General features: G+C 45.4%; 1 protein-coding gene across 5 annotated transcripts in view; it reads right to left on the reverse strand.

Moving 5' to 3' along the window:
• NRG2 (neuregulin 2) overlaps window positions 1-12,846 on the reverse strand; it is a 136,573-nt gene that overhangs the window by 12,365 nt on the left and 111,362 nt on the right. For 2 of the 5 annotated variants that reach the window (XM_054217390.1, XM_054217386.1), the window contains one exon: window positions 12,747-12,805. The exons of the other annotated variants lie outside the window; for them this stretch is intronic. In XM_054217390.1, the coding sequence (XP_054073365.1) occupies window positions 12,747-12,805 (59 nt within the window). The remainder of the gene's footprint in view (window positions 1-12,746; window positions 12,806-12,846) is intronic. 5 annotated transcript variants of the gene reach the window in all.

Raw genomic sequence — 12,846 nt, forward strand, 5'->3', positions numbered from 1 at the left:
GAAGAACTGCTGGGGGATACACACCAACCCTGGAGGATCGGGCATGCAAAAATCAGAGGAGACAAGTTTCTCCAGCTTCAACTAGTGCATGTCCCTCCACCTCAGGGACCTAAGAAGACAATTTAAGATCCAGAAGTGAAAGACTGGCAGCCCCATCCCTCTAGCAAGCGGAACTGAAGCGTCTTCATGTGAAGATCTGCTCTAGCTGACATTGCCCAGTCAATGTTTTTACGTTAGGTGATAACGATAAATCTCTCCGCTCTCACCTGACCAAGCCCTTGCTGAGGTTGGCCTGTACACTCAAGGGAAACCTAGCCTCAAGGATTTGATTTCCAAGGTGCTTACTCAAGAGATACTTGATACATTTCTAAAAGCAGACTGAGGAGAATGAAAGAAAAATAATATAATTACGAGCAACTGGGCAGGAGCCGGTAATTGCCCAAAGCGGGTGTTTTTAAAAGCATTTAAGTTACTGCGGTGTTTTTCCAAACTTCAGCTTGCCACCATGATACTCAACATTACACCCTCCGCTCTCACGGGAGACTACTGACTTCCCTGGGCTTGCTGTTTTCCAGACTAACTTGTCTCATGCCACCTTTCTTGACACAATTCTTGACACAAAAATAAGTCGCTAACCTTTGGAAAGAGGAACAGCAAAGCTCATCCTGACCCTTCATAGGATCCAGTGGAGGTTAGTGCATCTAGGATGGCAATTCGTAGATAAGCCCTGATCTCCCTAAAACTTGCCTTCCCGTTCCTGGAAAACTTGCCTGCCCGTTCCCATGTGGTGCCTGCTGGCAACCTTTTGGATGGACACAAACTCCAGCTTTTCAGTTAAATACACAAAAGCATGTTGAATGAGGAGACGTATGGCAATTGTAACATCCCAGTCACGCCACACACACCAGGCTGCTGCTTGAAACAAAGAAAAAAGTGCTGCTAAAAATACACGTGCATTTTTATAGGTTTACATTTAGATTTTGTGTTTTGCTTTGTTTTGTTCTGTTTTGTTTGGTTTGTTTTTTTTTTTTTTTTTTTTTCAATCCAAACATCTATCTTGGTGCCAGGAAAGAGAACAGAACAGCTGATTTTTCAATCATCCCATTAAAGCCATAGATATAATGTAGGCAGCTCTTAATGGCTTCTGATTAATAAATGAATGGTTGTTCCATACCCTTTAATTCAAATCCAAGATGCTCTGCCAATGCAGAAAGAAGACAAGGAAGAGAAAGAGAAAAAGAAAAACAGGTCTGTCAGAGATCTCTAATATACAAACACACTGTGCAGTTACAGCAGGTTAGCTTTTCCGTAGGCTCCGCAGCAGTTACACAGAAGACAGTGTATGCTTCAGAGCATTTAAAATTCCCACCAGAGCTTATATCTTATGTAAAGAAAGACCCAAACAAATTGCAGTGGAAGTTAATCATGAATTCTTTTAGTTAATTATGAATTCTTTTGAGATGAGCCATGTTTTGTTAGTACCTGATATGGAATTCACAGGTTAGGCAGGAAAAAAAAAAAAAAAGAGTAAAAAAAAAAAAAAGTACACTGGTTCTCAAACAACTCCTGACAGGTCAAAACACATAGCGACTGCATGAACCTGGTAAAAACCATTCTTTCACTTTCTACAGGCAAAATGTGCCCTGGATGGTTTCACACGCCCCTCTCTGCCTGGGGGCCTGTGCGCCGAAGACGAGCGCTGGGCAGACGGATGTGCAAGCACTTGCTCGGGGCCCCGAGGCCTGCCAGCACCATTCTGCTGCCCGCGACCTCAAGTCTGGTCTCGGATGCACAGCATCATCTGGCAGCATTGCCTGTAAATCACCTGACGGTGTGTCAGTCGCGCGAGCACTGCTCTCGGCGGTACGAATCCACAGTTGGGCCACTGATGCTGCAAGGGGGTAGTTGCCCGGGCAAGGCAATGAACCCCTTGCAGATCTAAAAGTGCGAATTGCACTGAAGGTTTCCCTCAAGTCTGTGATGTTACGAGTTTCACTTCTGCTGTGGTTCTGCGTTGTTTTAGAAATAACAAGCAGGCTGAAAAAAGCACAAACAGGAGCATCTGCTTTCAGGTTCACAGTCATTACAAGTGAGATTGCAGTTCGTCTTGCAGAGATAGCGCTAAGCAAAGTAGTTTATCTAATGAATCAACAACACAGTTATCCAAAACAGGTATCCTGAATTTTAGTAATTTACCTGGTACAGGCCTTACCTAAAGACAGTTTTTCTTACATAAAGTTCTCCATACTTATCACTGTACACAAAAGTGAGCTCGGCTGTTCCCGATCACCGTACACGCAAGATTATTTGCAGCTTGGGGACGTCTAGATTTATTTACTGTATTTTCCATAGGAACTGCTTTTTGCTGCACAGAAATATTGGCTTTCTTTTGCAATGCTGTTCAAGATTTAGGCAGGGGGAAATTAGCACTAATCGTTACGGAACATGAAAACACCGTTTTCTAAAGCAGGTTCTTCTCTTCAAATCAATGCGGATGTTTGGGGGTTTTGGTGGGGGGGGGGGTGAGCGGAAGTTGGGGGGGTTGGTTTTTTTTTTAAATTTTGTACAATTTAAAGGCCACAAAACCTGGCTGCTCTCTGCTTCTCATCTCACATTTGTGCAAAAGGAACGTCAGACTCTACCATGCATTGCACAGTCATTCTGTACAAGTTGCAGCAACACGGACACCATGTGGTGGGCAGCAGAGAACCAGACAGAATGCATTCATCCTAAACCTCTTGGTTATCACATCTAACCAGGACCTTTTCCTAAGGCATGCTACCGTTACGCACTCCCTTTCACCTGACAGTATGAGAAATGTGTGTACGGATACATTAAATTTCATCTATATATCTGCGCTATTCATTGATTTCATAGCTGCATGCTGCCTACACTGCCACATTTCCTCCCTGTTCCAGGATTTGCTGCAACATCTACAGCTACAAATGGATGCAATTCAAAACACTTTCATGGTTTTTTTTTGCAAACTCAGAAATGCCTGCGCAAACGGAGTACCTGAGGACCTTCAGCCTTCCCACTGTCCCTCTCACATCAGAACTGAGGTTTCTTTTGGCTTCCCAACCCCACGGAGCAGATGCCAGACAGATGGCTCACTGCATCTTAGCCACAGCTTCCCCAAGCAGAAGAGGAACCACGCAACCCTGCAGCAGCTGGAATGCATGTGCCTGCCTGTGCCTACAAACCCACCAGTGGCTTTGCAAACAGAGGGAGCCTTACCCCAGCCTGTGCTCCTGCATCTGACATTCATGGCTACTCAACACTTCTCTATCATAATTTCAGGCTGCAGACATTGCTACCGTATCACCCGTAACTGAACTCAGAGAACAGGGAGCCACCTCCCCCTCCCCTGCCCAGGAGGTCCTCCCAGCCCGGACAGGTATTGCTTTCTGTGCTGGGACAGGGAAGGAGGAGACGCTTCAGGAGCAGGCTGGGATTTGGAGGGTTCGTCTCTTCTCTAAAGAGCAGACTGTTTAAATTATTCAACATGTTACAATCCAGAGGCTAACGAGATGACTCCAGCTCTGGGAAAAGCATTGCTTCAAAATATAACCATTCTGCGTTCAGCAGAGGGGTATCATCTTCACAAGCATGGGTTACCACATAATGCACGCCTATTTTGTATCAACGACATACCGCTTGCTAGCAAACATGCTTGAGAAATCAAAATTTCTCCTAGAGACAACAATCTATTTTGGTCTGGAGGAAAAGGTCACTGCTTACCATGTTTCAAAAAAGTCTCCTTTGCTTTTTTAAGAGGTTGGTCAGGAAAAGTAACACATTGTTAAAAGCTTTGGGTTATATTTGCTGCTAGGTGGAGAAGGTGCTCAGCATGACATGTAGCACCTGCACTCTGTCCTGTTCAGTCAACCTGCATTTTACTCACCCTCCCAGTTAGACTGGCAGTCTGGCAGACTTGGCTGCTGGGGACGACTAGATGCCTTTGGGCAACCGTCCCCTCTGCAGCCATTAACCACACAGAGGGAAGCATGAGGTCCAGGTAAGGCCTCCAGCTCCTCCAGACGGGGACTCACTCCACGCTGATAGAGGCGGTTGCAATGGGGAGGTGTACGGTATCCCAGGCGTGTGGCAGAAGGAGCCTTTGGGATAGCTAAGATTAAATGGATGAATCCCATCTGTAGAGATAAACTGACACATGCCAGGAGTGCTGACAGAGTGCAGCAGTACTCTCCAACCCCCACCGGGCAAGCTCCATTGGAAGCAATACATCCAGAGGCTACTAGGCAAATAAATTACAGTGAGACAGAAGTGAGACTGTAGCTCTAGGCTGAGGAAGTGGGCGTATTATTTTTCTCACATCATCAACCTTCCGTTGCTCCCTGGTCATGGCCAGGAGCTGGGCCGAACACCCTTAACGGCTGTGGGACTCCCAAAACTATTTGAAGTGGGGACTCATTTTTTTGGAAAATCTCATTCGGAATGTGCCTGCTGAACCTTTCCGAAAATGCTGGACTTAAGATAGAACCCATTCTTCCTAATGCAGCCATCAGCGTTAAGGAAACAGTAACTACTGACCTCTTTAACGCATTACTCTGCAGTATTTAGGTTACTTCTTGTACCTAAAAGCTAAGCTAGGCTCCTCTGTGTTGATCCCAAAGGAGATGGGACTAGTAGTTTGTAAATGTTCAAACACCTAACTACTGTATGTATGACAGAAGGCTGTCCAACAGAAAGGCAGCGAGCATGGGAGAGTTGAGGAAGGGAAAAAGGGAAAAAAAATATGAAAGAGATGACAAAAATGTTTCATTTTGACACTCTTTGCCCCAGCTGCAGCACATCTGCATGGGATTCAGGTTGGATCCCATCACCCAGAATGGTACCACTCAGCTGTTCAAAGCAGGGCTTGCAGAAGAGTCAAGAGATGCATGGACCTTACACTCAAATCCCCCAAACGCCTTGAAAAAATTCAGCTGAAGTGGACTGAAAGAAAAAATTCAGTTGGATTTAGGTGCTACCAGAAGGGCGGGTATTCTGTGGACCCACTGTCACAAATTTTGTGGTGGACTGTTTTCTCATTATGGGACAGAAGACAAAGTCCTACACTTACTTGATACGCAGTGACTTCGTGACTATCTTTTTCTCTATAATGTATTTTTACTTGTTTTAAAAGATGAACAGACAAAAGCATTTAATCTAAAATATCCTTATAGGAGTAACACCTCAAGACAAGATGGCTCTCACTGCGCTGTAGATTTATGGGATGATTAAGAAGGATAAAAGCCTTAGCAAACAGCTGTGAAAACTGGGCCTGTGGTGATGTGGACTTCAGGATGCCCAAGAACATCATGAAGATGTTTAGTTACCGTATGCATTATTCCCCCCAAACATGCTTGGGTCCCCCAGGGGGCTATCTGGGCCACAGAGCAAGCTCCAAGGCATGAAACAAAGTGGAGAATTAACATCTGAGGACCAGCAAGACAAATTATTGATAATAAATTGTACTGACGGGAGAAATACTTGCAGCACCCTGGTCCAGGCTTTCCCCAGGGGGTACAGAGAGCAATGCAAGACAGCCCTATGATGCTGGGGACAGAGGACACTGTGCTCATGTTAGAGGCTGGGCAATATGTGGGATCTCCAGGTATGGAAAGCTTTCCATAAACTGCACAGCCATTTAGCTTGTCCAGTACTGTATTGATAAAAAAAAAACCAACTCGGTCGGCCTCAAGAGTCCAGATACATTCCAACAGAGTATTAGCAAGCTGCTGTGGATTAGCATGCAATTAACTTTAGGACATCCCAAGGGTAACCTGTACTGCTGTCCAGGGGAGAGGAATAACTCTGTTATGATAAACCACAAATGCCCTGTAATTACCCAGACACACCACAGCATAGTCATCAGCCTGTAATTAAGTGGTCAGCGGTTATCATGTCATTGAAAGGAAGCCGCGGAATGTTTGTGGAATTTAAAATGTTGCTAAATATTGTTTTAGGGTTCAGATGAGTAAGAGGTGGAGGAGGAAACAGAAAGGCAGGTATAAAAAAGAAGTATTCTTCTGTTTATCATTTTTATATTGCAATCGATGGGTAGGAAGCTACTGCTGAATAAGTGAACTGAAGTGAAGTGAACAGAGAAGCTGAAATTCAGATCTAGACCTTCCCAGAAGAGCTTCAAATGGTACATTTATTCCTCTGCTCACAGGGACACTCCACCTCAGTGTGAGGAGCAAGCGTCCCAGACGCACCTGTCAGAAGGATCACTTTCACACGTCAGCATGATGATCGACAGTCCTCTGGCTGCAGCCGGGTGACTTCAGAGCAAATGGGACCAGCCCTCCGAAAAATAAGAAGCCTCTCCCCCGATAAACCTACACTGCTCTGCTTCCGTGATGGTTTAGTCAGCAGCGCTGGAGCCAGTTGGTGTGCCACCGTGGGAACAAGGGATGCTGCTTCCAGCCCAGAGAGCCTGATACCGACACTGCAAGTAGAAAGTTTATGCTTCTCTGGCTGGAAAGGCTCTCTGAACGCAATTTCCTTGGAAGGAATGACTGATGGGAAGACCCAGACATCTGATCTACAGGAGATGTGTTATGGTAGGGCAGGGATCATGCTGCTGAGATCAGTACACGGATCACACCCAGTGATGGTGCAGTGCACGCTCAAGAACAGATGGTGGTTCTCATCTCGGAAACACCCGTGCTCATCATCTGCTGTTGGAAGGAATCTGTACTGTCTGTGCAAGGGAAATGATTGATCAGGAGCCAGACCCACGGCACTAAACTTTCGATGGCTTTAGTTAGGGAGCCCCGGGAGACATAGCAAGCTGTGAATTCAGGATACACTTTCTTATCAGCATCCACTGCAAGCCGAATTGACCAGATAGATAGCCTGCGACTGCAAGACTCCGATTTCTCAGCTCAAGCTCTTCTCTTCCATGTTTCCAGATGACTACACTGAGTACCATGCAACAAGAGTAGCTGTCTTTCTCTCCTTCAAAAAAGGGATTTGATGCCTGAATAACAGGCTCCTAGGGGAGCCCAAAGTTGAAGAGAAAGGCTGCTCTCCCAATGGATAGCAGAAAATGCTGCTCTGTGCTTCCAAAGCTGATCAGTAGGAAGACTCCAACTATGAATTAAAATTCAATTGGTAAAGAAACCAAGAATGAAATATGGGGTAAAACTGGAGAACATGCTGGATTACATTGTATATAAATGTCAGCTCTGCTCTGGGATATTTACAGGCAGGCTACAGATTTCAACTTTAATTAGGTCACAAAGTAGAAAATGAAAATATTTCACTAAACAAAAAGATGAATGGTGTGACATTTGTCCTCCAGATCAGTGACAATTATTTTGGGAGATGAATAAATAGCAAAGTCAAGATGAAATTTCAGATTCCACGGAAAAGGGACAAGAATAAACACAAAACTTCATCCCGAATTTCTAAATTGTTCCATAAATCACAAGTGGAAAGAATCCAAATGCACAGATTTAGGCAAGGTATAAATGTTCCTGCTCACGATGTTTAACCTTCAGTATCTTGGCCCCGCAAGGAGCAAAACAGCTGCCAACATGTTTTACAAAACCTTTACAACCAGCCAGCCGGGCAATTTATTAGTAAACTTCCAGAAGGGTTTTACAGAGACCTGAAAAATTTCAGGTAGAAGAGAGAAGATAGAGCTAGATCTTGATCTGATTAGAACAGGCAGCTATGAAATACAGGTGCCAGCACAACTTTAAAAAAAAAGTTTCTTAAAAGGAAGAATGATTTTGGCTGTGCTTCTGTCTTCTGGAAAGAGCTGCAAGACATAGTTGTGACTATGAAGTCATATATGTGACTATGACTCTCCTGTGACCCAGGAGACAGCTGTCAATTGGGTGAGTCTCCAGTACCCACTAGAAGTTCTCATATTAGAAAGACTTCCCGACTCTTTCGTGATGCTGCTGGACCCGTGTGTGCCAGCAGAGATGAAGACCTGACTGCAAAGGCAATGGTCCCTGTGTACTGGTACTATGGATCCATTCAGGCTGTGGATCAACAGCTTGATGTGTTCTGTTCTCATTAGCGCATGGACAGCCAGCCAGAGACAGCTGTGATCTGTGACTCCGCAGGTACCCGTACCAGCGCTCCGGGAGAGATATCTGACAGCTCATCCTATGAGTTTGTACTCATCACCCTCAGCACCTCTGGAGGATGAGATACCGCATCCTGATGGCAGCACTGGAGTTCAAGTAGCCAAATGCTCATCCTTTGGTGCTGAACCCTCTGCAGTGACTATGAAGGGAGCCTTCCTTTCTAGCACACAAGTCTAAAAGTCCAGTGAAAAAATAATGAGGATCTGGCTGCACTATTGCTGCAAAGAGTGGGGCAGGGAGCACAGGGGTCAGAAGGCAAGTTCACGGCGTGGACTCAGACTGCCAGTATGGCTGGGTACTCCTTGCCTGCACGTTGCCTTCCCCGTGGCCAGGGTTAGGGAATATTCCTGGTTTAGGTCACATTTTGGAGTTAGGATCTCCCAGTTCTGTGGTTTCATCGGAGTTACGTCATAACTGCAAGATCTAGTTCCTGAAACTAGCAGACGATGTGACTTTACCATCACATGTACAATGCAGTATATATATTAATTGTATCTGCAACCATAATCATATGGAGACATAGAAATATGAAGACCTTGATGTGAAAAATATTTTAGTAAGATGATTTAATGACTCATCACCCACGGAAATAATTCCCTATCTTCTCATCTACCAGGACATTCTTCTGTTTTATATAGTAATTGCGGACGTTCACTGTGCCCTCTGTTCACTGCCATTAGTTTTCCTTAAGTCTAAATTAAAACTGCTTCATATGTTTCTTTTATGTCCCTCAGCTATATTGTACAGCCTCTATAACGCTTTCCTCTTACAGATAGTTAAAGCCTAGGCAACGTGATCCTCTAACCTTGATCCATCAGACAATTCCTTATGGGTGGACGGAGGAGCGTGCACAGAGACCAACCGAGATCAGTGAAATTTCACAGACAAAAGGGATCTAAACGGGTTTAAGTCAGCACATCTTAAGTCAGAATTCCTTTTTCTTCTCAGAGATGTACCTTTCAACTACTTTAATCTCAGCGAACATGCAGCTGTTTGCTCCGACATCTCTCCCTCCTTCCTTCCTTCTCCTGGTAGGTTTTCTGTTTTGACGAATGTGGGGAAGCCATCTGTCATACTGTCCTAAAACTGATCTGTGATACACAGGATAAAGCTCTGAAGTTTCCCCATGAGACTTTGCCCATACTTACTGGATGTGGGATTAGTATGTGTCAGTGTCTCAAAGGCCCTCATCTGTGCTGCTGCCGCTTAGCAGGTTGTTGTCCGTTTGCTGGCCGATGGTAACCAACTGTCCACACACCCCTAGCCACTGCTGCGCAAAACAAACGTGCTGCCTTAGATCTCCCTACAGTATGAGCCTTGCTGGTAAACAGGCCATCAGGGTGGCTCAGACTAAGCCAGGCTTAGCGTAAAGGCAGGCTGAGAGAGCTGGCGTGGTCAGGTACCACAGGAGTGGCACCTTTCTAGGCCAGAGCAACGTTCTCTGTTGGCACTATGCATCCATTTTCTCAGAGAAGTAGCTGTTTTAGCATGCTTCGCTTTCTTTCTACAGTATCTCAACACATTTCCCATTACGTTTGCATTACAATGCACGGGAAACAAAATGTAAACTCCTTGTAAGCAGATAGGAAACAACCGCCGAGATACTTGCTTGGATTCTGCTGTTGCAAATTCCTACCAAAAGCAAATGCTATTCATCCAAATAAGGACTGGGCCGGGACAGACTGGGAGGCCTGCGAGCTAGCCCAATAATACAATTCCTAGTGAGTTCCTCTGTACCAATCTGTTAGAAAATAGCAACAGTGTGAGAACGGCATAGAAAAACCCTCCGTCTTTAACATTTTGTCTTCATTTTCAAGCAGTAGGGTATAGACCCAGAACGTCTGGCAGCTGGCACTCGGTCATATGGTTGTAACAGCAACATAAAGAAACATCCCCTGCGAGAAAATCTCTCTGAATACACCTGGTTTTCACCTTCATAACTGCAGTGGTCCAGCAGGTATTTTGGACAGAGAAAGCCAAACCTCCAGAGCTACCTGTCAAATAGACAAGGATAGCCTGAACGCCTACAAAACATGGGGAGTTTTACCTGAGCAAAATTTGGATACAGGTTTAAACAGGAGAGAGAGGAAGCTGCTCCCGGGAGAAAGATACACAACATCTGGCATGATGCTGGGACGCTGCACCATCTCCGTCTCTGGCCCAAATTCAGCAAAGTATCTTTTCAGAACAGCATCTTAAATATAGTTCGCTCTGCAGAGACCCTCGCTCAGCCCTGGGATATACCTACTGAAAGTCATACTGTAATATTTAATAATTTATGTTCAAGAATCTGAAGGCTCCAATCTAGGCCTGAAATCCTAAAATACCCCAAATGCATCTAAAACAACAGCAGCGTAGGTGTCATTATTTACTGTTTAAGTATCTGTCAAGTGCTGGCAATGTTCTCAAAACATGAATCAGGACAGAGCTATTTTATTTCCAGTGGAAATGCTCGAACCTCATTTAATCTGTTTCAGCTTTTGACCTGTCAGAACCCATATGGGATGAAGCACTGAATGAATTATAGAGCAACAGCAACTTCTACTGTGCCCTAATTGTTGATTAAAGTAGAAAGTAAGCTTCTGCACAGCCCAGACTCAAGAGAAGTGCCTTTCCTACTCAGAACAGACAGTTCAGTGCACACTTTTCTGCAGTGTTGCTGCTACGTACATTACCCAGCTGTGACCTGAAAGTGAAAACAGCTATAAACACATATGAATCATCTTCTTAGATTATTTTTATCCAAGTTCAGACAGGCAACCTGGATTGTTAAGCTGTTTTTACCTTACTGTCCTGCGGTTAAAGCAGAATTGAGGTAAGGAAATCTACATGTGTCGGTTTTAAAGTTAGTTAAAGTTAAATCTCATTCCCATAAAAAGCTGGATTCTGCAGGCTGGGGAAAAAAAAAACATGCGCTGTTTACTCTTGCCGTTAATGTTCTGAAAAGGCATTTTCCTGACACAGAACTCATTTTCACCCGTTTTGGTTTTGCAGCATGGTGGCAATAATAATAATAATAGCCGGACACCACCTCATGAAAGATGTGACAAATCAGCTTCATCAGGTGAGCATCCCACTGCTGTCGGCAGCCCTGGTCCCTGGCACCCTGGGCTTAAAAGCGGAAAGGAAACCCTTTTGCATCAGGTTAAAGATCAAAACAGAACATTTCGTTTTGTTATTTTGAAAAGAGCTTACTTGGATGTTTTAGTCTGAAAGAATAAATCAATGGACTTTTCAACTTTGGAAGCCAATTTGGAACAAAAGGCAATGTTTTTACATCAAGCTGTCCCAAGGGCCTCACAAAACCCATTTGCATCTTGTCTGTATACTCTGTAGAAGGGAGTCCAAGGCGAGCACTTGCCAGCTATTAGCACGTGCTAATGAGACTCCCGCTATGGCCAGTTCGGGATGAGGACTGCAGGATTTCGCAGGAACGGTGGGAGAGGTAGTACTGGCAATCAGGCAGTCATCACGGAGAGGCATTTCTCCTCTGGTTGCCACTAATTAAAGCCTCTCCTGTGGCTCTTTTTAAAAAGCCTGTTTTTGAAACCACCATTTGCGGTGGTCCAAACGGCCAGGGTGGAGGCAGTGTGGGTCACACAGAGGGACACTGTGGCCGATGTCCTGCGCTGTAACTCTGCCTCCTTTCAGGCCAGTCCTTACCCGGACCGGGATCCCACTGATGCTGGGACACTGTCTGAATACAGACCCAGGAAAATTACCTGCCTTGAACAGAACAAGCTACAGATGTCTATAAGCGAGGCGCCTCTGGAGACCTAGAGCCTGGAGGAACTGGAAACTAGAAACTGGGAAGCACTAAGTGCAAGTGCAAGTGCATTACACGCACCGAATACAAGGTCAAAGGATTGGTCACTGTAGTTAGGCACAACCCCATATGCAAGGCTGTCCAACCCCTTCGGAGAGACAGGAACATCTCTGTGTCCAGGAGGAACATAGTCTGAGATGCCCAGTCAGCAGATTTAGCCTGTAACCTGCGTGGCGTGGAGGCGTGGGAAGCCCTGAGACATGACTGCTGGGGCTCCAGGCGTGCATGTGTGGCCTGTCCAGTCCTCTGGGTGTGCTCCAGGATCTGACTCCACACCAGCCTTCAACCGTCTCACCTGAACAGCAGCTGATGCTCGGTTTAGCTTCTGGAAACAGAAACGCAAGCTCACCCTGCGGGAATTCTCATTACAGCCCTCGCCGTGATTTGCTCAGTTGGTACAGAGAGACTCACACACCCCCTTGCAGGAGTCATGGGAAAATGTACATCTCTTGCACTGCACAACATAGTCCACCTTGAGCCAGCAACGCAAGCAGATACAGCTTATCACACAGACTGTTCTCACACAGCACACCACATAACTCTGTGCCTTATTTGCATTGTGCATGAAAAGAGCAAGCAACATTAAGTTCAATCAGAAATGAAAGCAGAACCCATTCTAACAAATGGGGAGATAACAAGAGCCCCAATTCTCCTCTTGGACACGATCACAGCTCCTCTTAACGGCCGAGCAGAGCTGGGAGCGCACAAGACAGGATGAGGGCTCTTGGAGAACAGAAGAACCTGCTTTAAGGACACGACACAGAGCTACAACAACCAGGGAGAGAGAGAAGTAGAAAGAGACATACTGGAGAAGCTGACCATTGCGAAATGCTGACATCGGTCTCCTGTGAATTCGATCGGACACCTACCGGAAGAAAGAAAACCAGAAAGGGAGAAACAAGATAG

The sequence above is a fragment of the Rissa tridactyla genome, chromosome 11 (genome assembly GCF_028500815.1).
Source record: "Rissa tridactyla isolate bRisTri1 chromosome 11, bRisTri1.patW.cur.20221130, whole genome shotgun sequence".
NCBI lineage: Eukaryota > Metazoa > Chordata > Aves > Charadriiformes > Laridae > Rissa > Rissa tridactyla.